The sequence below is a fragment of the Cibotium barometz genome, chromosome 3 (assembly GCF_041138505.1).
Source record: "Cibotium barometz isolate CiBa-2024 chromosome 3, ASM4113850v1, whole genome shotgun sequence".
NCBI classification, from domain to species: domain Eukaryota; kingdom Viridiplantae; phylum Streptophyta; class Polypodiopsida; order Cyatheales; family Cibotiaceae; genus Cibotium; species Cibotium barometz.
The window spans coordinates 58,523,271-58,551,199 of NC_141048.1; the positions used below are offsets into that span (position 1 = coordinate 58,523,271).

At 42.7% G+C, this 27,929-nt stretch overlaps 1 protein-coding gene across 1 annotated transcript in view; it reads left to right on the forward strand.

Annotated features, from left to right (window-relative positions):
* LOC147640313 (26S rRNA (cytosine-C(5))-methyltransferase NOP2B-like) overlaps nt 1-21,215 on the forward strand; it is a 50,469-nt gene extending 29,254 nt beyond the window's left edge. The window contains exons 8-19 of the mRNA XM_086779121.1: nt 15,963-16,037; nt 16,139-16,210; nt 16,309-16,382; nt 16,483-16,535; nt 17,284-17,393; nt 17,505-17,573; nt 17,720-17,794; nt 19,367-19,459; nt 19,549-19,628; nt 19,713-19,812; nt 19,907-20,178; nt 20,269-21,215. Of these exons, the coding sequence (XP_086635247.1) occupies nt 15,963-16,037; nt 16,139-16,210; nt 16,309-16,382; nt 16,483-16,535; nt 17,284-17,393; nt 17,505-17,573; nt 17,720-17,794; nt 19,367-19,459; nt 19,549-19,628; nt 19,713-19,812; nt 19,907-20,178; nt 20,269-20,428 (1,233 nt within the window). The 3' untranslated portion in view covers nt 20,429-21,215. The remainder of the gene's footprint in view (nt 1-15,962; nt 16,038-16,138; nt 16,211-16,308; nt 16,383-16,482; nt 16,536-17,283; nt 17,394-17,504; nt 17,574-17,719; nt 17,795-19,366; nt 19,460-19,548; nt 19,629-19,712; nt 19,813-19,906; nt 20,179-20,268) is intronic.
* The last annotated feature ends 6,714 nt before the right edge of the window (nt 21,216-27,929 follow it).

Genomic DNA, 27,929 nt, shown 5'->3' on the forward strand with positions numbered 1-27,929 from the left:
TGGGCTGTTCTGAATTTTCAGCAAATACCACATCTCTACTGACAAAAATCCTTCGTGTAGTTGGATTATAAAGACGGTATCCTTTGCTCTCATTGCTGTAGCCCACAAAAATACATTTAATTGCTTTGTCATCTAGCTTTGTTCGGAGTTGTTCTGGCACATGTGCATATGCCAAACACCCAAATGTACGCATATAATCCACTGTTGGCTTTCGGCTATACCAAGCCTCAAATGGTGTTATGGTTTTCAAAGCTTGGACACCTGTTCAACACATGAGTTGCACACATTATAGCTTCCATCCAAAATTTGTGAGGCTCTTCAAAAGTGACGGGATCACCACCTCCTCTCATTGAGAGGTTGAGAGAGGTGTGAAAGCCCAAGTAGGAAGGCGGTAAAGAATGAAGAGTGTTGGTGACCATGTGTCTGTCTGGGATAACCTCATCAATGTTGAGCAATTGTTCCTGCAAATCTTTCACTTTGGTGAGATGATTTGCCATGGAGTCACCCTCATCCATAGAAAGAAGATCCAATTGCCTCTTCAAGTAGGCAACTCTTGCCTCGTTGCGTACCTGATACATTGCTTCCAATGTGTCCCATGCAAGCTTCGATGTCTTGCAAGAACGAATGTGCGGAATAATAGTCCTTTTCACTGAAAGGGCTATCAATGACATGGCCTGTGCATCTCTAGAGTCCCATCTCTTCTGCTCTTGTGTGGGAGCAGGTTCTACATCAGGAGCTCTTTGAGCACCTCCTCTTTGAGGCGTGGCTGGTTGTATGGTAAGTGGGCGTGTGTCATCACCACACACGATGCCCCAAAGCCCTTTGGCTACCAGCAAATTACGGATCATGAAACTTCAGAGGGAGTAGTTAGATCCATCCAACTTGTCCTCCTAGGTGAGCACACCAAATACATCTGTAGCATTCTGTGCCATGTCAACAAAATATACCTGCAAGCAAACCAAGCACCAATGTTCACTGCCAGGCAACCAAATGTCCAGTGCGAATGTATGCCTGCAAACCAAAGCAAGTGTAAACTTGCACCAAATTGTCCAATTACACACAATGTGTATTCATACGCGACAAATCACAGCTGTAATGCCCGCAGCTCAATTACATGTTCCAATCTGAAAATCCCCAATTTTTATGCGCTCCAATCGCTTCAATGTGCATTTAATTGGCCAATTTTCACAAAAGCCCCAAATTTCTGCAAATGAAAGAGGTTCAATTTGCTGATTTTGACCTTAATTTTGAAAACCCCCAAATTGCAATTTTTCAATTTGGCCTTAAATTGAGAAATCCCCCAAATTGCACCTGCAACTTTTCTTTGAATCTGACTTGCACAGAAGTGTCTGCAAAATTTGAATATTTTAATGCATATTTTCACTCACATGGAAAGTGCCTGTAGGCGAGTGCAGTACGGATGGCAGGGACTTCTCTTGCAGGCGTCAGTCCAGGTCCAGATGTGTTGCTTTGCTTGCAGGCGGCAGGCCAGGTGCAGGGGCAAGCGCAGGCAGAGGCGGGCTGCCAGCGCAGGTCGAGGTGTGGTGCCACCGGGGGTCTGAGCGGCAGGGAGCCGTCGGAGTTGCACCAGGTGGCGCACAGAGCGGACAGACCAGGCGGAGGCGGCGATGGGCGCGAACAGCGGACGGAGGCGGTAGGCGCAGGGCGAGCACGAATGGGGCAGGCAAGTCCGCGGGAGCCCGGAACGGGTTGGAGCTGATGGCTGGGCTCGTGCGGAGCTTGGAGCAGACGGCGCGGCTATTGCCGGCGGGCGGAACGGAGCAGCAACGTCGACGGTGGGTTTGGGCGGCCGGAACGCAACGTCGACGGCGGCTCTGGGCGTCCTGAACTGAACAACAACGGAGCGGCTCTGGGCGGCCGGAACAGGGTGCTGACGGGCGGAGGCGGTTCTGGCAGCACTGTCGCCGCTAGCTGGAGGGGGAGGCGCCGCCCGTGGGCTGAGCGGCGGTGGTGGGCTCTCCACTATTGCCGCCGATTTCTGGTGGCCGGATGGCGATAGCAATCTGCACGATTTCTTCCAGCGGCGGCAGAATTCCAGGGCTAGCTCTCTGCTCTGATACCAATTGTTGGTGTTGGACTCACACACACAAACCTGCACATTAGGGTTAGGTGCAGAATGGAGAAGCTCACACACAGAGAAGAGAGAGAGAGAGAGAGAGAGAGAGAGAGAGAGAGAGAGAGAGAGAGAGAGAGAGAGAGAGAGAGCCAAAAGTGTGGTATCCACAAAATGCAAGTCAACCCTTGCATGTGTGCCACATCCATATAATATAGAAGTACAAAATATTATATGTTAGAGTGTCCTTTCACACTTGATGTCCAAGGGGAAAAACCACATGGGAAAAAGTGCCCTTGGTTAAGCCCTGTTCACACATAGCACTACCATAAGTGAGCATATGCCTACAATGATGCTATCTGGGTGATGGTAGTCAGGCTGGGGAAGATGACTTGATTTTTATCCACAAGGATGACTGTGAAAGCAACTGAATTTGACAGTTGTTGAGCAACTTTTCGATTTGTGTTATTTGCCTTGTGACATAGTGAGTGACAGGGACTCCAAGTTTTTTGGACACTTCTGGCAGCTAGTTTTCTAGAGACTGGAGACTACGTTGAGATGTGAGTTTCTCTTATCGTCCTTAGCATGGTTGTTACGAGACCACGCGCCTCTAATAGTTCGAGGCGTACGACTGCCTGATCGAGGCGTCCACAATTTATTTTTTTTTGTTGGTTTGAGTCTTTAGACGGGGGCTTTAAGGGCCCAAGGCAGCCCCTCTCACACACACTCTCTCCCTCATTCTTTCCCTGCCTCCCTTAAGCCTTTCTCAAGACCCAAAGTTCAAACTTCAAACACACTAGGATGATGATGTTTTTTATACCCACTTTTGGAGCTCTCTATACTCTACCGGTTGATTTCAGTTTACTTTGTACCCTTGAATCTTGATGATGTATCCAGATGATGAGGATGGACTATTTTGGTCTCATAGGTCATTTTGGCCTTCTGTAGATGTTTAATACAGCTTTCTTTCTTTCACACACACACACTCTCTCCCTCTCTCATACACACCCTCTCTCTCCCTCCCTTCAAGGCTCATACATACACACTCTAGTCTCTTCAAAAGTGACGGGATCACCACCTCCTCTCATTGAGAGGTTGAGAGAGGTGTGAAAGCCCAAGTAGGAAGGCGGTAAAGAATGAAGAGTGTTGGTGACCATGTGTCTGTCTGGGATAACCTCATCAATGTTGAGCAATTGTTCCTGCAAATCTTTCACTTTGGTGAGATGATTTGCCATGGAGTCACCCTCATCCATAGAAAGAAGATCCAATTGCCTCTTCAAGTAGGCAACTCTTGCCTCGTTGCGTACCTGATACATTGCTTCCAATGTGTCCCATGCAAGCTTCGATGTCTTGCAAGAACGAATGTGCGGAATAATAGTCCTTTTCACTGAAAGGGCTATCAATGACATGGCCTGTGCATCTCTAGAGTCCCATCTCTTCTGCTCTTGTGTGGGAGCAGGTTCTACATCAGGAGCTCTTTGAGCACCTCCTCTTTGAGGCGTGGCTGGTTGTATGGTAAGTGGGCGTGTGTCATCACCACACACGATGCCCAAAGCCCTTTGGCTACCAGCAAATTACGGATCATGAAACTTCAGAGGGAGTAGTTAGATCCATCCAACTTGTCCTCCTAGGTGAGCACACCAAATACATCTGTAGCATTCTGTGCCATGTCAACAAAATATACCTGCAAGCAAACCAAGCACCAATGTTCACTGCCAGGCAACCAAATGTCCAGTGCGAATGTATGCCTGCAAACCAAAGCAAGTGTAAACTTGCACCAAATTGTCCAATTACACACAATGTGTATTCATACGCGACAAATCACAGCTGTAATGCCCGCAGCTCAATTACATGTTCCAATCTGAAAATCCCCAATTTTTATGCGCTCCAATCGCTTCAATGTGCATTTAATTGGCCAATTTTCACAAAAGCCCCAAATTTCTGCAAATGAAAGAGGTTCAATTTGCTGATTTTGACCTTAATTTTGAAAACCCCCAAATTGCAATTTTTCAATTTGGCCTTAAATTGAGAAATCCCCCAAATTGCACCTGCAACTTTTCTTTGAATCTGACTTGCACAGAAGTGTCTGCAAAATTTGAATATTTTAATGCATATTTTCACTCACATGGAAAGTGCCTGTAGGCGAGTGCAGTACGGATGGCAGGGACTTCTCTTGCAGGCGTCAGTCCAGGTCCAGATGTGTTGCTTTGCTTGCAGGCGGCAGGCCAGGTGCAGGGGCAAGCGCAGGCAGAGGCGGGCTGCCAGCGCAGGTCGAGGTGTGGTGCCACCGGGGGTCTGAGCGGCAGGGAGCCGTCGGAGTTGCACCAGGTGGCGCACAGAGCGGACAGACCAGGCGGAGGCGGCGATGGGCGCGAACAGCGGACGGAGGCGGTAGGCGCAGGGCGAGCACGAATGGGGCAGGCAAGTCCGCGGGAGCCCGGAACGGGTTGGAGCTGATGGCTGGGCTCGTGCGGAGCTTGGAGCAGACGGCGCGGCTATTGCCGGCGGGCGGAACGGAGCAGCAACGTCGACGGTGGGTTTGGGCGGCCGGAACGCAACGTCGACGGCGGCTCTGGGCGTCCTGAACTGAACAACAACGGAGCGGCTCTGGGCGGCCGGAACGGGGTGCTGACGGGCGGAGGCGGTTCTGGCAGCACTGTCGCCGCTAGCTGGAGGGGGAGGCGCCGCCCGTGGGCTGAGCGGCGGTGGTGGGCTCTCCACTATTGCCGCCGATTTCTGGTGGCCGGATGGCGATAGCAATCTGCACGATTTCTTCCAGCGGCGGCAGAATTCCAGGGCTAGCTCTCTGCTCTGATACCAATTGTTGGTGTTGGACTCACACACACAAACCTGCACATTAGGGTTAGGTGCAGAATGGAGAAGCTCACACACAGAGAAGAGAGAGAGAGAGAGAGAGAGAGAGAGAGAGAGAGAGAGAGCCAAAAGTGTGGTATCCACAAAATGCAAGTCAACCCTTGCATGTGTGCCACATCCATATAATATAGAAGTACAAAATATTATATGTTAGAGTGTCCTTTCACACTTGATGTCCAAGGGGAAAAACCACATGGGAAAAAGTGCCCTTGGTTAAGCCCTGTTCACACATAGCACTACCATAAGTGAGCATATGCCTACAATGATGCTATCTGGGTGATGGTAGTCAGGCTGGGGAAGATGACTTGATTTTTATCCACAAGGATGACTGTGAAAGCAACTGAATTTGACAGTTGTTGAGCAACTTTTCGATTTGTGTTATTTGCCTTGTGACATAGTGAGTGACAGGGACTCCAAGTTTTTTGGACACTTCTGGCAGCTAGTTTTCTAGAGACTGGAGACTACGTTGAGATGTGAGTTTCTCTTATCGTCCTTAGCATGGTTGTTACGAGACCACGCGCCTCTAATAGTTCGAGGCGTACGACTGCCTGATCGAGGCGTCCACAATTTATTTTTTTTTGTTGGTTTGAGTCTTTAGACGGGGGCTTTAAGGGCCCAAGGCAGCCCCTCTCACACACACTCTCTCCCTCATTCTTTCCCTGCCTCCCTTAAGCCTTTCTCAAGACCCAAAGTTCAAACTTCAAACACACTAGGATGATGATGTTTTTTATACCCACTTTTGGAGCTCTCTATACTCTACCGGTTGATTTCAGTTTACTTTGTACCCTTGAATCTTGATGATGTATCCAGATGATGAGGATGGACTATTTTGGTCTCATAGGTCATTTTGGCCTTCTGTAGATGTTTAATACAGCTTTCTTTCTTTCACACACACACACTCTCTCCCTCTCTCATACACACCCTCTCTCTCCCTCCCTTCAAGGCTCATACATACACACTCTAGTCTCTCTCTCTCTCTCTCTCTCTCTCTCTCTCTCTCTCAACTTTCACTATATATCTATCTATCACTATCTTTATATATATATATATATATATATACCTCTAACACGTCTGTAACGTCTCTAAAAAATTACGAGTCTTTCGAGGCGCGTACCATACCCGCCTCGTACCAAACGCCTAACGCTTTTAACAACCATGGTCCTTAGTTTGATGGGCAACAGAGAGGGTGAATCAGGTTTTGGAGGATATGCTTCGTGCATACTTCTCCAGGTGATCATATGATTGGGAGAGGTACATCCATAGTCACCAAAAACGAGAAATGGGAACGGAAACGTTCGAGGAATGGAAACGGGGAATGATTTTTTAAGGGTGGAAACGGCCGTTTCCTGTGATACTATGACTTGGAAAACGAGAAACGGCAATGGAAACGGATGGGGTCTTGAAACGGAGAAATGTGTTTCTAGGGACTAAAACGGCCGTTTCCTGTGACTATGGGTACATTCCTATGGCCGTTTCCTGTGACTATGGGTACATCCCTATGGTCGAGTTTGCCGATGATAGTGCTAAGCATTTGGCTACGGGTTACATTCCATTTTTGTTGAGTGCTATGTATTTATCTCAAGAGAATGTATACATACAATAAATTATATATATATATATATATATATAAAATTTATTGTTAGCGGACATGCAGATTTCACATAGTGAAGTTTTCGTTTGAGTTGCAGCCAGATATTGTGCTACTTCTTTCTATATTTAGTGATGCATTTGCCCTATCAACCATTTATTTGCTGTACTAATTCTTTCTATTTGCTACTTCCCTTAGTGCTAGGCCTCATTATGGCTGAGTCTGCCGTGCACCTTCGGAGGTTTGACAGAAACTCAGTACGAAGGGCTTTGTGTGAATATATGCTCTTGTGGAGTGCGTGTGTGAGAGCATATCTTGATACAAAGTTCTACACCCACTATTGGGCACTGATGACGTTAGTGGGGATGTCGTAGTATCTAGTCCATACTATGCATAATGGAGTTGATAGTTATATGGTCTTGTGGGTTGACTGCGATGCGTATATAACATGCACGTTCCTAAAAGATGAATTTGGGCATGTTCTTGGATTCATCTAGGTATATATATATATATATTTTGTGTACATGCTTCTATTTGTACGCATGTCACTTGCCAATGATTTTTTCATGGATGTAAATAGCCTTGTTGTCTTTTTCAAAATTGGGAATGTCCTGTTTCTTTCTGTGCTCTATACCATGTAGCTTCTTTACTTTATTTTCAGCTTCATCCTCTTCATGAGGATCCTTTCTAGGTTGTCCATCTTTTTGCCCCTAAGACCAGCTTTTCCCTTGTCCTTTACTATGCATGCTTGAATCTTTTCAGTGAGGTATTTCACATGCACCTTCTCAACAGATAGGGCTGAAGCAACCGACTCCTGAAAGGTGCTATGGGGATAATCGTGAAAGATTGGCTGTAATCCGGCCTCAAATTTCCACATTGTTTTCTCCTCATTGATATGAACCTTCCAAAACCGGGCATGGTAGCTTTCTCGTGCTCTTTTTGGTTGAGCACCTCCTGCTCTTTGACGATCTTCGTCTGAAAGTTAGGAGGTAAGAAGTGCTTATGGAAACTAGTCTTGAAACCCTCCCAAGTGTTGGGAGCAATTCCAAGCAATTTCTCTGCACCTTAGGGCTGAAGCCACCGACTCCTGAAAGGTGCTACGGGGATAATCTTGAAAGATTGGCTGTAATCCGGCCTCAAATTTCCACATTGTTTTCTTCTCATTGATATGAACCTTCCAAAACCGGGCATGGTAGCTTTCTCATGCTCTTTTTGATTCAGCACCTCCCTCTCTTTGATGATCTGCTTTTGAAAGTTAGGAGGTAAGAAGTGCTTATGGAAACTGGTCTTGAAACCCTCCCAAGTTTTGGGAGCAATTCCAAGCAACTTTGTTAACCACCAAGAGTTAGCAGTGCCCTTGAGATGGTGTCCACATGTTTCAGCTTGGACTTTTTCGTGGAGTCCTTTTCCAGAAAAGCCACTTCAAAGTGGGATATGAAAGCAAGGGCTTTGTCTACATTCATGTCCCCATGGAAGTCATCCAACTTGACGTGTTTATCCCTTGTCTTGAACTCCATGAGCTTCTTTTGAGGGGGAGAAGACTCTTCGGACTGATCCTCTTCTTCCAACTCATAACAACATCCTCATTGGCCTTCCATTTACCACTGCCCACTGTATCCATAGGCATCTTGCCTTTATCTTGCATAAACATCCTCTTACTTGGCCCTTGCATAGGGCCCTTGGCATGCATAAGATATTGGGACTCATGTTGTCCTTCATATGAAGTGCCCATACTAATGCTATGGGCTGCAAATAGAGGATTTTGTGGAGGAGGTGAATTGACATCCCTAATGTTGCATTTTTTGCATTTGTCTTGGCTGTCCAGGCAGCCGCTCCATCGAGATTCAAAGGAGGAGGCTTTATGATAGTTAAGTCCCCCTCATCATTGGCAACCACATCCCCCCTCTTTATGAGATAGACCAAGGCCAACTCATAGTTTTTTTGCATTGATATTCCTTGCCATATCTGAAAATAAGGAGAAATTTGTATCAATCTGAGGTTGGGTTATGGGTTGTTTACTTTAAGAGCCCGTTGCACCTCTAGATTGCCTTGGAGTTTTTGGAAGTGGGTTTCTTGTCTTTTACGTGTTCCACAAGTCAATGCTTGGAGAGGATAGAAGTCCAAATTAATAGCGATGTTGGCCTTTGGTGTGTAGCGGCTAGTTGTGAAGTGGAGTGGCCAACCATTCCTTGATTAATCGGCACTAATAAATTCTTAGCACAAGAGATGACCTCTTCCAACACAACGGGAAGGAAACCTTAGCTCTGATACCAATGCAATGTAATAGATTAAGAGAGTCCTGATCTCGTAATTAAACATGTATTAATGAGCATAACGCTAGATTACCACTTAACCAAACAACAACACAATATATAGTACACACCATTGGGACCACCGTCCCCCTTAAGAAAGATTATATTCCAATAGTGAATTACAAGTCCAAGTCCAAGTACATACAGAGTTCTACACCCACCATTGGGCACTGATGACGTTAGTGGGAATGTCGTAGTATCTAGTCCATACTATACATAATGGATTTGATAGTTATATAGTCTTGTGGGTTGACTAACATGAGTATATAACATGCACGTTCCTAAAAGGTTAATTTGGGCATGTTCCTGGATTCATCTAGGTATATAATTCAGTCGTATTAGCAGACATACAGATTTCACATTGTGAAGTTTTTGTCCGAGTTGCTGTAAATACTCCGTAATTTCTCGGGATTCATTTTGTAAATTTTCTATTATCCATGGACATGGGTGTTGGACACTACATGTAGCCATGGAATGTTTATGGTTAAGCTTCCCATGTATGTGTATGCTAGCTGTATCTACGAGATCCTGGCTGCATAGAAGCATATTAAGCATTTGATGGATCTTGGAGAACCAAATGCAATATATAATGCCATGGATATTTGATGGATCTTGGAGAGCCAAATACCGTAGTCCTTGTAAATATCAAGTACATATAAATAGATGGGGTTTCTTCCAAAATATTGGTTTAAATGCATACATTTGTGTGCATGGCTTATTTTTATTTGCGTGTATTGTTTTGTTTGCTTGGACAATTATTGCATGAGAAGCTCATGGATCTGGGGATGTCTGGATTGCACCCATGGGTTAGTATGTTGCATAAATTGTCTTCAATTAACTTGTATTGATGGATTTGTATAGGAATATTTGGCATTTTGAAGGCAGTCCACTCTTATGCAGATTTTCTATCTCCATGCATGCAAGCATGACAGTCTAGCTAAGTATGGTTGATAAACTTCTTCTCCATGATGAGAAACCCTCATGCATGTGATATGCATAGTTAGAAACCCTCATGCATGCAACATGCATAGTTAGAAACCCCCATACATGCGATATGCATGGCTAGAAATCCTCATGCATGAGACATGCATGGCCAGAAACCCCCATGCATGCGAAATGCAAGCTTTTTCAGCTACACGCATGCATCATGCAATGCTTTATCTTTCATGCATCTAGAAGTGTGCCATGGAAGCTTACTTTTCTCCAAAAGAGTCATGCAAGCTAGTTTACTCAAAAGAAAAAGATAAAAAGTAAACTTTTCCTCCTCTTTTAGCTACACGAGATGCTACTTTGCTAATAGGCATTCTTTGATCCATAAAGTCTTGCAGAAACCTCTCCCTACCACATCTTTTCATGAGCAATAACCTCCACTCCTCTTCATCTAGGCGCCTCCTTCTAGGCTGAATAGAACTCTATAAATTCAGATTTCCAGCCTCATTCAAGAGTACTTCTTGGCCTTTGTTTATTGCTCTATCTAATGCACTTATTCTAGAGTATTTTTCTAGCCATACCATAGTGTTTTTATTTCCCCAAAACACTTAGAAGCTGGTTGAATTCTGATTTTCAGAATTGAAAGTCTCCATTCAAGCTAGAAGAAGAAGAAGAAGGCTGAATAGAACTCTATAAATTCAGATTTCCAGCCTCATTCAAGAGTATTTCTTGGCCTTTGTTTATTGCTCTATCTAATGCACTTATTCTAGAGTATTTTCCAGCCATACCATAGTGTTTTTATTTCCCCAAAACACTTAGAAGCTGGTTGAATTCTGATTTTCAGAATTGAAAGTCTCCATTCAAGCTAGAAGAAGAAGAAGAAGACTATTTGCAAGATTGAAGCGGTGGAAGAATCATCTTGGACCCGGTTGCTACAAGTTCTATGCGGGAGAACTCTTGGGAAGTGCTGGGCATTCTCGTAAGGCTGATTTTCAGACATTAGGTGGTTGATTTTATTGAAGTTAAGCTACATTTGAAGAAACCGGGATTGTTGGGCAATCTTGGTGAAGGGTGCTAGGCACTATATTGCAAGTATAGTGTTTGTAAGTTGTTTTCATATTAAATCATTTTGGAAGAAACGGTGGTGTATGGCTGGGCCAATCTACCTGTTTTATGTACTTGTAAAATTCTCACTCCCTTAAGGCAATACGTATCCTTCAAGAGGAGAGAGAGAGAGAGAGAGAGAGAGAGAGAGAGAGAGAGAGAGAGAAAGAAAGTTGTATTAACGTCTACTAGAGGCCGAACTCGACCTATGAGACAAATCAATGTACAACAGTCAACGTCTTTTGGATGTCCAGAAAAAAAAAGGACAAAATGAACATGAAATAAACTACGAAAGTACTGAGCTAGTGGGGGGGGGGTGTGATGGATGGAGCACTACTGCTAGAGGCTCAGTATGCAACTTATATGCACAGGGTATACAAGAATGCAATGCAGATCTATCTAGCTCCAACCAGTACTATAATGGGAGTGTAATATGTGTGTGAGAGAGAGAGAGAGAGAGAGAGAGAGAGAGAGAGAGAGAAGAAGAAGAAGAAGAAGAAGAAGAAGAAGAAGATGAAGGTTGTATTAACGTCTTCAAAAGGCCAAAATGACCTATGAGACCAAAAGGGTACATCATATCCATGAGGTACATCATCCTGGATACAAAATAGTAATAAAGAAAGATAACAAAAATGTAGAACTTTAAAATCTGATCTAGGTACATGAGCAGAGAGCTCTCATATCACCCTAATACATCCCTCATGGGCTGTTGTGACATGGTGCTCAAGGTGGTAAAATTGAGCTGGCGCGAGAAGGTCGTTCTGCGATGATGGCCTCGGTCCCGGATCTTCCTGTGGTGGCGTGGTCGTGGGCGAGGGCCATGGGGTCTGGGGCGTCGAGCTCTGCATAACTCAGTGGCTCTGTCGAGTGTCACACCTCTTGGCCGAGCTCCTACATTAGCCTGTGGTTTGGGTAGGATGGATGGATCGGTCCTCGGAGTGCTGGTATGGAAGAAGTCGGCCCTCGGAGAGAGAGAGAGAGAGAGAGAGAGAGAGAGAGAGAGAGAGAGAGAGAGAGATCAACCCATCTTCTGGTCCCTAGTGCAATATTATTTCTTTTCAATACTTCCACATTGTGTAATCAATTGTTATGGCTATGTATGTGGGGTATGGCAGTGATCGAAGGATGATAAATCTTGTGATTTCAGTACTAAATTCTATATAACCGCTGCCCCATTCGTGACAGTGGTATCAGAGCTCCGGTTCTCTTACTTTGCATAAATCTTTTAATAATACTGGATAAGACCGTGGAGAAGTCATTATCCGTGAGGGAAGGTTGGGATTCTAAGGTAGCCCTCGTCTTATTGTCACACTCCGAAAAGAGGTACCAACGGTTTTGGTGACAGTGAGCGTGTTGGAAAGACCTTGTGGCCCTCCTGTCCGTGTAGGGGCACTATTGTACCCTTGCGGTCTATTCCGTATCATAAGTAGAGACTGGTCTTGGGTATACAGAATTGAGCTGCAAGCAAAGCATTGTTTTGGACAGCTTTGATAGTATTTTTGAGTTGTGTTTCCCTTCTCTGTTGAGGGAAGGGCAACTTCAACAGCCATCACGAGCAGTTCTCCACATCATAGCGAGGTTATGTTGTAGCAATTACAATCCGAAGGTGGTTGAATTGAAGTCTATTTTGGCCATCCTAGAAATTCAGCATACTCTTGAGTCTCTCAAGAAGAGGCATAAAGAACCAACACTTCAATACTCTCAAGAAGCCTCTTCAAGATCCCATACCCTCTCTCACTCTCATGCCCATAACCGTTCTCCTTCACCTAGCCACAATTCTTCTCCTTGTAAAAGCCATTCTCGCCATTCTCCAACACTATAGGACTAATCCACGGTAGCACAGGAACCACATGAAAACAGGGCATGTATCTAGAAAATTGTCTAAATTCTCATGCAACCATGCATGATGCAAATGAACATATGCTTGGAAATCTCTTGTGCTCAATACTTTCAGGTGGACGTTTAGTCTCACTAGGCACCGTCCAAAAGTCGAAGGGTCAGAACCAAGTGGTGGCGGAAATACCAAAGTTAATGTGACTTAAGGTTTCCAGCACCGTGTTTGTAGATTACTTTTTATAATTTATTTCAAAGTTGAAGTCCACAACTCCAATGTATGCATGTCGAGGGTCAGAAGCCATCCATAAATAACAAAGCGAGGAACTATCTACACTGTCAACTAAAATTGCTTAATAAAGATGGTGTCTCCACTTCTTTAATGCATAGCCAAGATCATAAAGCTCTCTCTAATACATTGGTTGACAAATCCTGCATGTCATGACCCTGTGTTTTTCTCTGGACAAGATGCAGATGTGCACGGGGACATGGTGGACAGTGTGAATGGCATCAGGTGGGAGTGAAGAAGGGAGCCCATGTGTGGATAACCCCATGTGTGAAAGGGGGCAAAGAGATTTTAGCTTAAAAGGTTTAAAAACCTTTAAAAGTCATTATAAAGCCCTTCATTAAAGAAAACGTGGCCCATAAGCTATTTTGGGGCCACGTGTGAGCTTTTTGGTAAAAGAGGGGCTGTAGGACAGAAAAAGCAGCAGGCGCCTATCTTTTGGTGGGGGGTGTGCTTTTCGAGTCAGGCTGCTCATCTGGATATACTGGCGGCTGCTGCTGAAGACTGTGTGTGGCTGTTTTCTGTAAGCTGAGTGCTGTAACAGGCCGTACAGTGCTGTACGACTGCAGGTACTGCTGAGTACAGGTGGCGCAGAGCTGTGGGACAGAGGCAGCCATAACAGGCGATTGACAACAGGTGGCTGCAGGTTGAGATACAGGCCGTACAGCCCTGGACAGCCGTACAGTGTACGGGCAGGGCTGACAGAAGTTGCCTTGAACAGAGTTGCTGCAGGCATATTTGTACGGACAGGTACAGTCGATATAGGCGACTGCTGTACGACAACTGATTCAGAAGGGAGAGGTTGGTTTTCCATGAACATAGACATCATGTCGATGGCGTTCAACTGATGGAACTTTCAGCTTCTCTTTGCTTTGGATTCAGGACTGTTTTGGGACAGTTTACGAGCTGTTTTTGTTTGGCTGCAAATTCAGCTATGTGCTTGGGTTTTTGACTACAAGTACAGGTCATTTGGTTATGTTTCTTGGCATGGGAGTGAAGCAAGCTCGCATGGCTGCGTGCTCATGGAGCAGATTGTTTTCTTCCTGCTAGAAAGGAACAGTGGGACCTACAGTTATGAGCATCTTTATGTTGCCAGATGTTTCATGAGGGAACAGGTAACTAGATGTATGGAAACAGGACAGAAGTTTCAAAGGGGAACATGCCTAAGGGTTTCATGTGGAAACAGGTCGTAGGTTTTCTCGAGGAAACATGTTTTTGGGTTTCTCCAGGAGATAGGTCACATGCAGGCAGAAGGTACAGGAATGGACACATGTATGGTACAGCCTTGCTACTGACAAGACAGGGGTCAGGGAATCCATGACAGAGATGGATAGTACCCTTGGAAGGTAGAGAGGGTTGGTACAGGTGTGTCGACTGTATGGTATGCTGTGCTGTGATACTCTTTTGAGAGACAGTTTGGGAGTCTGTGTTGTGATGCAGAAGCACTGGATGTGTCAGGGTGTGATGCTGTTCATAGTGTGAGAGGCTATGGATGGTTGTGGCAGCCTTGATCATGGGAGAAAGCTTCTGTATGCAGACTCAATGTGAGAGAGTCTTTCGATGTGAACAATGGCTGGATTTATTTGTGGATGCCGTGTGGACAAGAAGCCAGATGCAGGTTCTTTGCAGGCTTCAGGAGTTCTACTGGGACGGCTGAGTTCCCAGCCTTATACTGTAATCAAAGCTCTTTTAATCAATTAAAGAAATACCGGAAGGGGCGCCACTGCGATTTGGGGCCAATCGGTGTCCGTGTATTATTTGCAGGAGCACTCTAGCTCCCCCTGTTTGTTTTCCTTTTCTAGGTCCTCAATGGCGTTGAAGTGTTTTATGTGCGAGTGTTTGTTTCACCGCCCGTCAGGCCGGTTTCACTGCACCAGAGACAGCTTGGAAGAGCTACAAGTCGTTCTTTCCCTATTTACACTTTCATTGCACCAGTAGTCTCACAGCAATATTTTCATGTAATAGTAGCAAATAGAGGATAGAGTGTCTCTATTGAAGAGGGTTCAAATTTGGTCCAAAATCTCGTTGGACAAGCAACACAGGTTACGAATGGGTGGTGTCTAGCATTTGGCCTCATGTATCATAATTTTTAGGCCTGAAAACGGGGCTAACTTCATAGTCATTGCTTTGCAATCATCTTCTTCCCCTTTTCCATGGTAAGTGGTGTTTGTCATTGATAAAGCTCTATTCAGTGCTATGCATGTCAAGAGGAAGGAACCTACAACATCGTAGCTGCGCATGGTTATTTCGGCCGTTTGATCTTCCAATACGCTAGCTTCAACAATTCTCGTTCTCTACACTTCTTCTTAGCTGCTTGGCCTGTAGTAGGCATCTGGTTCACCGCTTTAGGTATCAGCACCATGGCATTCTACTTGAATGGTTTTAATTTCAACCAATCCGTGGACCGTGGTTGACAGCCAAGGTCGTGTTATTAACACTTGGTTGATATCACAAACCGTGCTAACCTAGGTATGGAAGTTATGCATGAACGTAACGCTCATAACTTCCCTCTAGACTTAGCTTCTGTTGAAGCTCCTTCTATAAACGGATAATATCTGTCTGGTTATGCAGTATAACTGAATACCAAATCTTTTAGTTTTGTAAGGTTTGGTTTGGTATCCAATGAGGGATCGTTAGATAAAACAAATAGAAAGAATGGTAATGGTTTGTCAGAATCTTATAATCATCAGTTCCCAATCGTGAATCTGCAGCATCCTTAGACAAAGTACTGCCAGAGGGCCCCTACTTGTGACTAGCTACTACTCATTCAGGAATGCTCTTGGTTGGTTTAGTATTTCTTGTGTCTTTTGTGTTTGGTTTTTCAAGCTCATTGGTAGACTCGTACTGGTCCAAGCAATGCTTGCTTTATCAAGTTTGTAGGTAGACTTGTAGTTTCTTACGTCAATAGTAGACATTACTGCATTTTGCGTGCTTTTTCTGACCAAATTATGTGGGTTGCAGACGAGGCGCCGGGATCTGGCAGGGGTTCTTATTAACAGAGGGGTGAATCTGGACCCTCTTAGTAAATGGTCTAAGGTTGGTCTACATACTCAACCATCAACATAAGTTTAAGAAATAGATTACTTTGTTGACTTACGTTCCAAGACCTAGTTGGTGACACGTGCCCTTGTTTGAAGGTTGGACTAGTGGTGTATGAGTCACAAGTTCCTATTGGAGCAACTCCCGAATACATGGCAGGGCATTACATGGTTGCATTTTTTGCTCTGCAGCGTCTACTGTCATAGTGGTTGACTTTCTTTTATAAGTATCAACGCACTGCTATCCTCTGACTCAATTTTCTCTGCAGCTTCAAAGTGCCAGTTCTTTCCTTCCAGTAATGGCCTTAGCTCCACAGGAGAAAGAGACAATCGTTGACATGGCGTATGATTCGTTTCCATTAGCTCTACATGTGTAACATCATTTGGCATGAGTAGGGAGACGTTTGGCAAGTTTTTCATAGTGCTTTGATTGCTGATTGCAGTGCAGCACCTGGTGGGAAAACGACGTATTTGGCTGCTCTTATGAAGAACACAGGTTGGATAATCAACCACTAAACTAGTGTTCTTTTATTTGTCTAACTTACACCATGGCTAACATTGTTGGGAGTTAGTTTGGTTGATAATAAGAGGTGAATGCAATCATTGTTTACTTGACAAACTTTTGTTTTGCCTGTAAAGATTTGATAACACCATACAAAACCTCCACCAACCTGCATTGAGATCACCTAACATGTGCACAAGAACGGTTAGAGAACACAAGGAAAGCAGTTGACGAGACTCAACAAACCAGCCATTAGTCCAACTGCTCCGCATCACTCCTGAGGGTTGGAGATTAGGGTGGGTGAATAGACCACTTTACACCTTGACTACCGGTCGCATCCCATCACACACCTGTCCATAACCACCAGGGAGTTTGGTAGTCCTATATCTGCCTTATGGGCTAGAGTGGATCCAGATCCACATGCTCTTGGCTCAATACACAGTTATGTGCAGTCACTCACATATATAGGCCCTAGGCCCTATTAATAACCCTGCTTTTATGGGATTAATAAGTCAATCTCCAATAGCCAACCCGCATAATACTGCATGACTCAGAGAGTTCAAAATTTCAGATCCATGCCAAGGTTGTAACACAAATCCTGCGATTAGTGATTGCTGTTGATAGTCTCTATAAATATCTGAGAATTCTAAATTTCAGGTTTATTTTGTGTAGTCATTGTTTGTTGTTTTTGAGAGGAAGTGTGAAGTGAAATACTGAAGTATCGATTCGATTTGGTGGCAAGGAATCATATTTGCAAATGAGCTCAAGGAAAAGAGAATAAAGTCTTTATCTGCAAATCTGCATCGAATGGGTGTGACAAATGCCATCGTTTGCAATTACGATGGACGCGAGGTTAGTTTGATTTATTCTTTGGTTGGATAACATTATGGGTACTTTGTAGGATCTGTCTTCTATTTATTTTGTAAAGGTTGGAACTTCAAAGTGACCCTCTTCGCTTCTCAGCTGCCTAAAGTCTTTGGAGTGAACAGGATCGATCGGGTGCTGCTAGATGCACCTTGTAGTGGAACTGGGGTAAGGTCTTTGGCTTTGGGCTACAGGGAAAGTTGAAAAAATGCTGGTGTAATATTGCGACTTTTATTGGTTAGTTTAGCTGAGAGTAAGCTGTTGGCATGGTTTCATTTAGTTTGGTAATGAAATTCGGCGTTCACTTGTTTCAGGTCATTTCAAAGGACCAGTCTGTGAAGGTGACTAAAAGTAATCTAGATATCCAGAAGAGTGCAGTACTTCAGAAGGTCTGTGATTTCTGTGCAAAAATTAATTGTTGGTGAAGGTGAAGTGGTAGCCCTGTAGGAAATTCTTTTGCGTATCCATACCCATGCATGCACACTAATTTTACTGTTTATCCGTACCTGCACGTGCACAATGATACAGTTTGCATGCAGACACACTTACATATATACGTATACATCTACAGGAGCATACATTACACTGTGCATACACATATGTATGTGTGAATATACATGCACAGGTATAAGGCTTGTCGAGTATGAAGGATTCAATTACACCTCATACTCTTGAAAGTTGCTTCATGCTACTTAGGGTTGTTCCTAGTCTTTCAATTATGGAGGCTCTACATATGGTTAGATAAAATTTGTGAAGCTGTAAAATAGCATGCAATAGAGTTTCTTCGAATGGTTATCGTTGATCTTCCTTTTCTAATGGATCTCATCGCTAAGCTCTTAGATTCCCAATCGTTGATCTTTGTTACCAGCTGCTGCTGTTTGTGGTCTGAGAGCAGGATGCGTCGCACCTTCCGGAGTTCAAACGCACCCATTACTTTTCTCACTTGGACTGGGAAACAGAAACAGAAACAGAACCGGAACGAAATGGAAATCGAAAAATGCCACGTTGGCAAGGAGGGTCGATGAAGGGAAGGGGTGAAAGTTCATGGTTGTTTTTACATATGATCACATTGTGAGCATAAAATTTGAGATTTATGAGAAAAAAAGGGTAAGAAACAGGATATTAGTTGATGTGATATTATTTTCTTACATGTGGATGTTGATTGGGGTGCAAAAAACTCCAAAAAGTGAGGTGCAATGGGAAATGGCAGTCTGAAACGTCTCCCCTAGCAGCTGAAATGTTCCAGCCAGCTTCCTTGGCCTTGAGTCCCTCGTGGTTAGTAGCATTACAGCTTAGCATTTTTGATGGGCATATTTGAGGGGACAGCTATACTCCGCAATGTTTGTTAACGTTAGGACCATTTGCACAGACCTTTTGTACACTCTGTAGCCGATGAGAGCGCCTCCAATGTAGCTCCTGTTCCAGTTTGGAACAGAGCCCTTAGTATCCTTTTCTGATCACGGGCTCGGACTCATGTGAACAGTACTTGTATATACATTTCACAACGTATAGTAGATGCCACCTCAAGGCCTTGTCCATGCTTGGGATTCTGCTTCTTCCAAATGTATTCAAAGAGAGCCTAAACGGAACAAATTGAGTCTTGCAAACCCTAACAACCTTTAAGAGGTTTAAGCAAAAGTGAATGTCTAGCGAGTCCTTATCTTCTAAAGAAAATCACTGCTGAAACACATCAAATACGTGTGATCCTTTCAAAATTCTAGAACTGCTCTTCAAAGAGTTTTGTGTAGTATTATTTTGTACTGTATTGTTCTGCAGGTGTGTAGTATGGATGCTTCCATTAATCTTTCTATATTTTGTCCGATTTTTGCAGCTTTTATAAAAAATAATGTATGCATTTTTAAAATGTTATTTAGCATGGTGAAACCTTACAATGTGAACACAAGCCATTGGGCCAGTATACAGCTGTAATGTGACTGTAACGGTGCTTTATTGATTTTCAGGAGTTGATCCTAGCTGCCATAGATATGGTGGATGCATTTTCAAAGTCAGGGGGCTATATCGTCTACTCAACTTGCTCAATCACTGTTGCTGAGGTAAAATGGAATGGGTTGCATCATATGATTCATTATTGTAACCCAGTGATGACCACTTTCTTAACTTTCTGACATTACATTTATATCAGAATGAGGCTGTGGTTGATTATGCCCTCAAAAAACGAGATGTTAAAGTTGTTCCTTGTGGATTGGACTTTGGGCAGCCAGGGTGAGGATTTCAGAATGCCAATTATTTTGCAGTGGTTTATGGTTTTTTAAAACTGTCCCTCATGTAATGTTTTTGTCATGTCAGGTTCATACGATTCCGAGAGCAACGGTTTCATACCTCACTTTCAAACACAAGGCGTTTTTATCCTCATGTACACAATTTAGATGGTTTCTTTGTTGCCAAGGTAAGTGTTCTTTACTCTGGAAAAATCTCATAAGATGAGCCATATCTTTCATTTTGTTCCTCTCAAGTGACGAATCAATGATTTTACTGAACAGCTAAAAAAGCTTAGCAATAATAAGCCAACTCCAAACGAGGAAAACGAACCTGGGGACTCTGCTCCTGAGGTAAAGGATGGCCTCAATGCTTCTGATGCCAATGGCACAGGTGATGGATTGAAGGCTGTGCATGTTGATAAAACAACAGAAGAATCTATGAAAAAAGAAGTAAAAGAAGAAAATCAGTCTGGGATTTCTGGTACAAAGAGGAAGAAGCTAATGAGAAAAGACCTAAAGAGTTTACCTTCAAAAGATGAGATATCAAAGTTGAGGTATGCTTATGCAGGTTTGCTTCCATTGTTGCAATGACTGTGAACTTTTTGAAGGTTCGACTGTTTAACATTTTTTGGCTGGTTGTTCAGAGAGGAGAAAAGGGATGCCCTCCGTAAAAAAACAAAGAGAAAGCCTGCAAACGACTTATCATCAGGACCAGTTGATTCAGCTGCATCAACAGGTGATCATTTGCTGAAAGAAATTGGGGTTGGCCAAAGAAAGCATGACAAGAAGCGCAAGAAATTGTGACCGACATAAGGTGTGCCATTTACAAAGTGCCAATTGGTGTGTCCAATGTCTTTCCAAGGAAGGTAGCGTTGTCGAGGGCTCGTAGTACTCTTCTTTTACAACTGCAGAGTCCTTGTAATTGCCCACTTTCGAAATGACAGCAAGAAAAATTTTCAGCGAAACCCAACATAAAAAGGCTAACCAGTTGTGTGTACTTGCTAATTTTGTTTGGTTATTTGTCAATTTGGGTTACTCTTGTGAGAACCACTGGCCATATGTTTTTGCTCTCAACAATTTTTGAAAAAAAAAACGTTTTTTCACTTGGACATTGTACCAAAAAAATTGTTTCGTTTGAGCAATGAAGGCTTCGGGCATGGGAAAATTCTTCACCGTTCCTGGTTGGGATGGGGGAGGTTGGCGGGCTGAACTTGTTCCAGGGAATGGCAAGGGTTGATTAGTCATTTGCTGCAGGCAAGTGCCTCCTGTGAAAGTCATCTGAAAGCCAGCTACTGCTAGTGTTCTGACTGGAGATTATTTTGTCTTGGAGTTTGATTGGGTAACTCTGTCCGACCGAAATTTTCGGGCATTCACTCGGAATTGCATGGGGGATGGACAGCTTACATTTGCTGTGAGCTGAGGATTGCCTGCCTCCACCAATGAGGATGGCCTTGTGGAGGCACTCAATTTATTGTGATACTCAACGTGTAAATGCTGGGAAGCTATTTTCCATCAAAATTTTCCAACACAATGCCATTTTTGTATTAAACTTGAAAATGCAAGGATGTATGGCCTTTTTTGTTGTTGTCTATCCTTGTACTCCTTGGTGCTCTCCTGTTCATGCAATGTCCCAGTCTGTTACTGTTGTCACTTGCAAGATTCTGAAAAGGCAGCATCATCACACAACCAAGCAATGCTTTGAAGCTCAAGCTTAAAAACCCTGTCATGTAATATATTAAATTCCACTTCCTTGCACAGTAGTGCTCGTCATTGGATAGTAAAGAAGGCATTTTACCCTGCCATGCCACTCATCATACCATGTGTACGAGGAGTCACGTCAGCTATTGTTTCACTCACCCGTAAATACATGGAATAAGGTAACATTACAAAGGCCATTCATTATCACGGTTGTGTAATTTTTTGCAAACTTGCAGTAGTCAACATGACTGATCTGAGCAGTTTAGGATAACGTTTTACTTCTTGAAGTACTGTTACATGGGGGTCCACACCGGGTTGATTCATTGACACGAGCTGTGGCCACGAGCTGTGGCCTTGAATCTTTCAGAATGTTTGTTCTTTGGGCCTCTAGATGGCTTCTCACACCTCCATGTTTTGTATCTTATAGGAGGCGTTTTACCTCCACGCCTGTATTCGTGCTTTTGCAACACCACCATACAAATTAGTACTACAGCGCATGACAGAAATAAGTGTGTGCCGCCAACTTTAGACCATGGAAGCTTTATTTAGCAACATGTAAATTCTACCTTTATGAAAAGCTTGTGATCGTTGCTCACCATGTGTCCCTTTTAAACCTTAGAGAGAAGTGGGTGGCTAGGTTGGGTGATGCATAAATAACAAGGGATTCTACTCCATTTAGGAATTGCTTTTATGTGTGGTGGCACTGTACCCTCGATCTTTTCTCAACTTTGTATTTTCTTGAAGACTTTGTTCACTACCCATCCCATATCCACTCTTACCACAAGGGCTAGGTAGCAGGGCCTAAAACCAAGGTGGCTATTAATAGTCTTGACAATATCATCTTGGCAACCCTTCAAAAGGGCTAGCAAGGAAGGGCCAAAAAACAAAGGCATTCTATGGGATACACGAGCTGACATGTGTCTTGTTGTATAGGGGGACAAAGTTGAGGTTATAACTCTTTGATGCTAAGTAGATGCGGATTCAACACTAGATGGCAGTTGTGGGAGGTCAGAGATAAGTTTGCTACGCTTCCAAATGGGCTTCATGCAAGTGGGAGATCCCTATGATGTTTCAAGGAGATCTCTCAAGGCGTGTTTTCCTTTGGGATGGCATACACACACACTAGGCTTGGAAGTATTTTTGGTCTCGTGTTGTTCCTGTGGTAGGTGGTATGGTTGGTTAGGTCACTTAGATGTAACCACGAGCAGCTAACATGCCAACCTTAATCTAGCCCACCTCCCTAGGCTATATATATGTAGATCCCAAGCACAGCCCTTTCCTTGATCATTCAACCACCTTCTTTTATTTGTACTTATCCCCTTGTGTTCTCTTTGCATATAGGCTTTGTCTCATAAGTCCTTGTCCAACTCTTTACACAAGCATGAGGAGAAGTCATTTGTTCGTTTATGAAAATTTCTGTAACAGTAGAAGAGAATGTTTGCTCAAATACAAATGACAACCCTATATAGAGTTTGTTTGTTTTGTTTTGTCTTTTTCAACCGCTTCCAAAAGTTTTAAAAGGATGTGAGAAAATATACCTTGGGCAGATACAATAGGATAGCCTTGATGCTCACTCGCTGGAAAAATCATTAATCTAGCTTTTTGAGTCTCCACCTCCACCAACGAATGTTATCGCTCTACAAATAATAAATGCAACCCCATGTTGCACCTAGGATAAAAAATCATATTAATGGTGGTTTTATGTTGATTCAAAAACTTGAAGCAAATAATGTCTTAAATTTTCAAGAAAAATGAACCAAGTTTCAAAGTTTCAATACCTAGATATTCTAACTAGACAAATGATTCAAAGCATCCTTAGACAAATGATTCAAAGTATCCAAGTGTACTTTGCTAGGTGAATTATTGTAAGTAGACAATTGATTCAAAGTGGCCAAGTGTATCCTCCTGGAAAAATGATTCAAAGTGGCCAAGTGTACCCTCCTAGGTAAATCATAGTTTTACCTCACAACCTTTATAGACTTCTCTCAACCACGTAATTTCTGTTGAAATGTGCACAATTTTCCACTTTTTAGGGGAGATCTCCTTCCGAGGACGGGGGAGTCTATGCTGTCCATCTCCCTCTAAATGCATGAATTCAGGAAAAGTGCCAAATTCTAAATGGTGTAAATGATCAACGACAATGCCCATATAAAAGTGCTCACTGGATTTGCATCCATACACACACTCAAGTAAGCAAATATAGTTTAGTTTATAGTTCACTTCAAATCTAGTCCTCTTAAGGACCATTTTGCATTTACAAATGTATCATGTGTACTAGTTATCGAATTTTATTTATTTTTTAAATGTTTTCATAGCTAGATTGTCTTTATGGCATCGAAGCTATATATATTTGCACTTATCTTTTGAACAAGGGAGATTATGACTCGCATGGTTAAAAAATGGTTGATGTGGCAACGGGTAGCCATGTGAGCAATCTAATAGGGCAGCCCAGCTGCCGTGTCATCCCCCCTCCTCTCTCTCTCTCTCTCTTTGCTTGCTTTAATTTTGGGATGTATATACGGAAACATGCTCTACAAATTTGGCATTCAATCCAAAATCATTTAAAATATTTAAAAAACTCCCCTTCTCATGCCCCAGTTGCTGCGCGTGCACTGACTTCTGCCGTCTCCACAGTTCGTCGTCATCTCCGTCTACAACAGACTCCCGCAGCCGCCCTTGACCTCTGCACATGTCTCCTTCATTAGTGTCAACGCTTTGCCAACGTCAACTCGTCACCTCTCAACACCTCAACTCGTCCACCACCTCTGAGATCCACTAAATTGAGATTTTTTTTTGAAAAATGGTAAAGTCATCAAATTAAAATTTGAGGATTTTGTAAAAATTCAAACCTCTACATCAAGTGGCGGTGGCCTTTTTCAAAATTAAGCCTCCAGCATCACGTTGAACCAATATATCAACGAAAATAGTGGGCGCCATGCGAGGCGGGGGGGGGGGGGGGGGGGGGGGGGGGGGGGTTGTCTTTCGGTAAACTACTGCTAGGCACAATTATGTGTGGTCAAGCTCCTCTATCAGGCTTGATGGGAGAGTTTTAGGTGTTGGCACATTGCCTTCTTTGGTATCACATGCTGTAGTTTAGAGCATCGAAATCATGATGGCTATTGACGGTCTTCTCAAAGCAACTTCACTTTGCTCCAAAGGTAGGTTTAATGGGATTCACTTTGCACATTATGTAGATTGGTGTTGCAAGCATGCAAAGTTCCTCATGTCCATTCATTTGGATATAATGAGCTATTAAGTTTGAAGAGGGATTGTAACTATGACTTTTTCTATGGAAGCAGATTTCTAGGTCAAGGAAATGAAACATTTATTTTCAAGATGTCTACTAAAGGATCATCCTTATGCCTTGATCTCGTCAATGCAATGATGAGATGCTCAAGAAACAATGATTTAAAGAGATCTCGGATACAATTCGACCACATAAGATGCATTATAGATTAGAAAATAATGGCACATGTATGATACAAGGTAACATCCAAATATGACATTTTAGTACACACTAGTACTTAGTTAATAATTTTTGCATTGATATAGTTATTTCTATGGTAGCATTTGGAGCTCCTTTTTACTATTGAAACTTGAGGTAGCGAGGTGAAAGAAAAGAACAAGACCTCCAAAGAACTAGTTTGGGAGTTCCTAAATAATGTGATGGTATCACGTGGATTTTCAAAGACCAATTTCTTTGGTTTCATGGTAGATGAGGCCCAAGAAAATTGGAACACCATCAAGTATATAATGAAGTTTCGGAGATGAAGGCACATGAGTCCTCTTGCCTATTTCAATAAACCTTAATAAAAGCATAAACCTTAATAAACAAAATTAAATAAAGAGAGAACTTGAGAAATAGGAAAGGGTTCACTGCTGTCGACACAAGATTGGGTTGAATCTCCCTTAAATGAGTGTGGCCCCATGTATCACTTAACCATATTTATATGCATTTAAAAGCTTTCTTTTCAAGCATAAGTTCTTTTGAGTTTTTGAGGGTTAAATCTCTACAAAAAAGTAGCAAGCTACAATTATAAAGTCTTGGGCGGCCTACCAAAAGTCTAAAATACTAATTAAGGTTTGAGGCATTAGCTGTACAAAATATGAAACCATAATAGGTGTTTGTCTTTCAATAAAGGATTAGCCAAGATCAGTATAACACGATAAGCGTTGGAGAAATCTCATCGACATCTCTAGTCGCATTGTAGTAATTTGATGAAATATTAGTGAGAAAATGAAATTGCAAGGAAAAATGTGCCAAAATCACTTTAACATGATACGTGTGGGAGAGTTCTCAAGGAGCCCTCTCTTCACGTTATAGTGATTTGATGCAATATTTCAAAGGCAATGACGATTGTAAGAAAAATCACTACAAGAACGACAGTAGGACAAATCACTATGACGCGATATGGGTGGGAGAGTTCTCACCGACTCCCCTCTTCGCGCTGTAGTAATTTGATCAATTATTTGTAAAAAAAAATTAATTTCTTAAAAATCTAAATGATGAAATCTTTGAAATAGTAAAAAAAGAACGACAGTAGGACAAATCACTATAACGCGATATGCTTGAGAGAGTTCACACCACGCGTTGTAGTGCTTTCAAGAAATTTATGTAAGCAAATTACCATTGTGGGCAAAATCACTACAACGCGATATGGGTACGTTAGTTCTCACCGAGATCCCTCTTCGCATTGTAGTGATTTGATGACATATTTGGGAGAAATAAATTAAATTCTTAAAAATCTAAAAGCAGCAATCTTTGATGGAATATTTATAAAATAATTATACAACTTCGACCAAATTGAAACACGAAAATATTCGAAAACATACCGCGAAATTCACTAGGAGAGCAAGAAGAAACCAACGAAGTTGATTATAGGAGAGCAAGAAGCAGGGTGAAGGTGACTGCGAGAAAAATTGCACAAGATGACTGGGACAAAAATTGCACGAGAGCAAGAAGCAACGAATAATTAATGTTAGTCACCTTTATCTACGGAAACTAACGGTCTGTACATGTGGCAGACATGCATGATGGCATACCACGTGCTCTGCGCACATATGATGACATGTGTCAAAATTTGATTGATCGTAATCATCATAAGTACGGCCTACGTCCTCCTTGGCACGTGTAGACATGCTCTTTCGCACATGTGTTGTGCTTGTCCTCGGTAAATGTGGTACTCATCCTCGGTAAATGTCAAGTGTCCTTGTCTTTTGTCGCCGTTTCGTTCTGCCTCCTTTAGTTGCGTGTATTCCTCCATCGTGCCTCATCTACGCCATCTCTGCGATTTATCAAAGCAAGCGTCCATCACTTCAACATTTTCCCTACGTAATTCTTTGGTAAGTTATCAAGCAATCACTCCTGGTCTTAAATATTATATTCAATCATATATATCATGTTTTACCTACGTTCATTAGATATTGGGTCAAACGAAAGGCAATGTTTGACAAGTCACCACGATGCGAAGAATGAATTACGATTTTTTCTGATGTAGCCATATTGCGTTATAGTGTTTTGGACATGCTTTCTTGTCCTATACATTGTTCTGTGTCGTGTATGTTATCTATTACTTATTTCCATGACCTACTTTGTGAAATGAAATGCTCTGTGCAAGAAATCACTACAGTATGTTGAGGGTATGACGATTAGGTCTGATATGTCTCTATCGCGATGTAGTGATTTGCACCTATTTTATCGTCATAGGTGTTGTTAGGTTATACTGGGTCAAACGAAAGGCAATGTCTTAAATGTTATATTCAATCATATATATCATGTTTTACCTACGTTCATTAGATATTAGGTCAAACGAAAGGCAATGTCTAACAAGTCACCAGGATGCGAAGAATGAATTGATGTAGCCATATCACGTTATAGTGTTTTGGACATACTTTCTTGTCTTATACATTGTTCTTTGTCATGTATGTTATCTATTACTTATTTCCATAACCTACTTTGTGAAATGAAATGCTATGTGCAAGAAATCACTACAGCACATTGAGGGTATGACGATTAGGTGTCTGATATGTCTCTATCGCGATGTAGTGATTTGGACCTATTTTATCGTCATAGGTGTTGATAGGTGTATTGTTTGTTATTTTGTCAAATGAAAGGGTCTCTTTGAGAAATCAATACAATGCGAGGAGTTGATGTAGATTTTGTCTGAAGTACCTATATCGCGTTGTAGTGATTTGAAGCTAATTCGTTATCCAAGTTAACTTTTTCAGTAGTTTCTGTATTATTATCCTATAAGATTATCATGTAACATTATGACTATTTTCAGATGGCACGTACGAAGAAGACTGCAAGGCTCTCATCTATAGATGATCCTCAATTAGGTAGAGAAGCTAGTTCGAGAAAGGAAATTTCTGCACTACGCTCAATGAGGAGACGTAGATACAACCGACATAGATCCGTCCTTCTTGAACTAAGGAAGGTGGAGAAACATATGCATTGCGCGGTTCCAAAGTTGCCATTCCAGCATGTAGTCCGGTCTATATGTGAGAATTTTGGCATTAATATGCGTTGGCAGGCCTCTGCCCTAGGATGTTTGCAAGAGGCTGTGGAAGACTGGCTTGTCGAGTTTTTTCAGGGTCGCTATGTCCT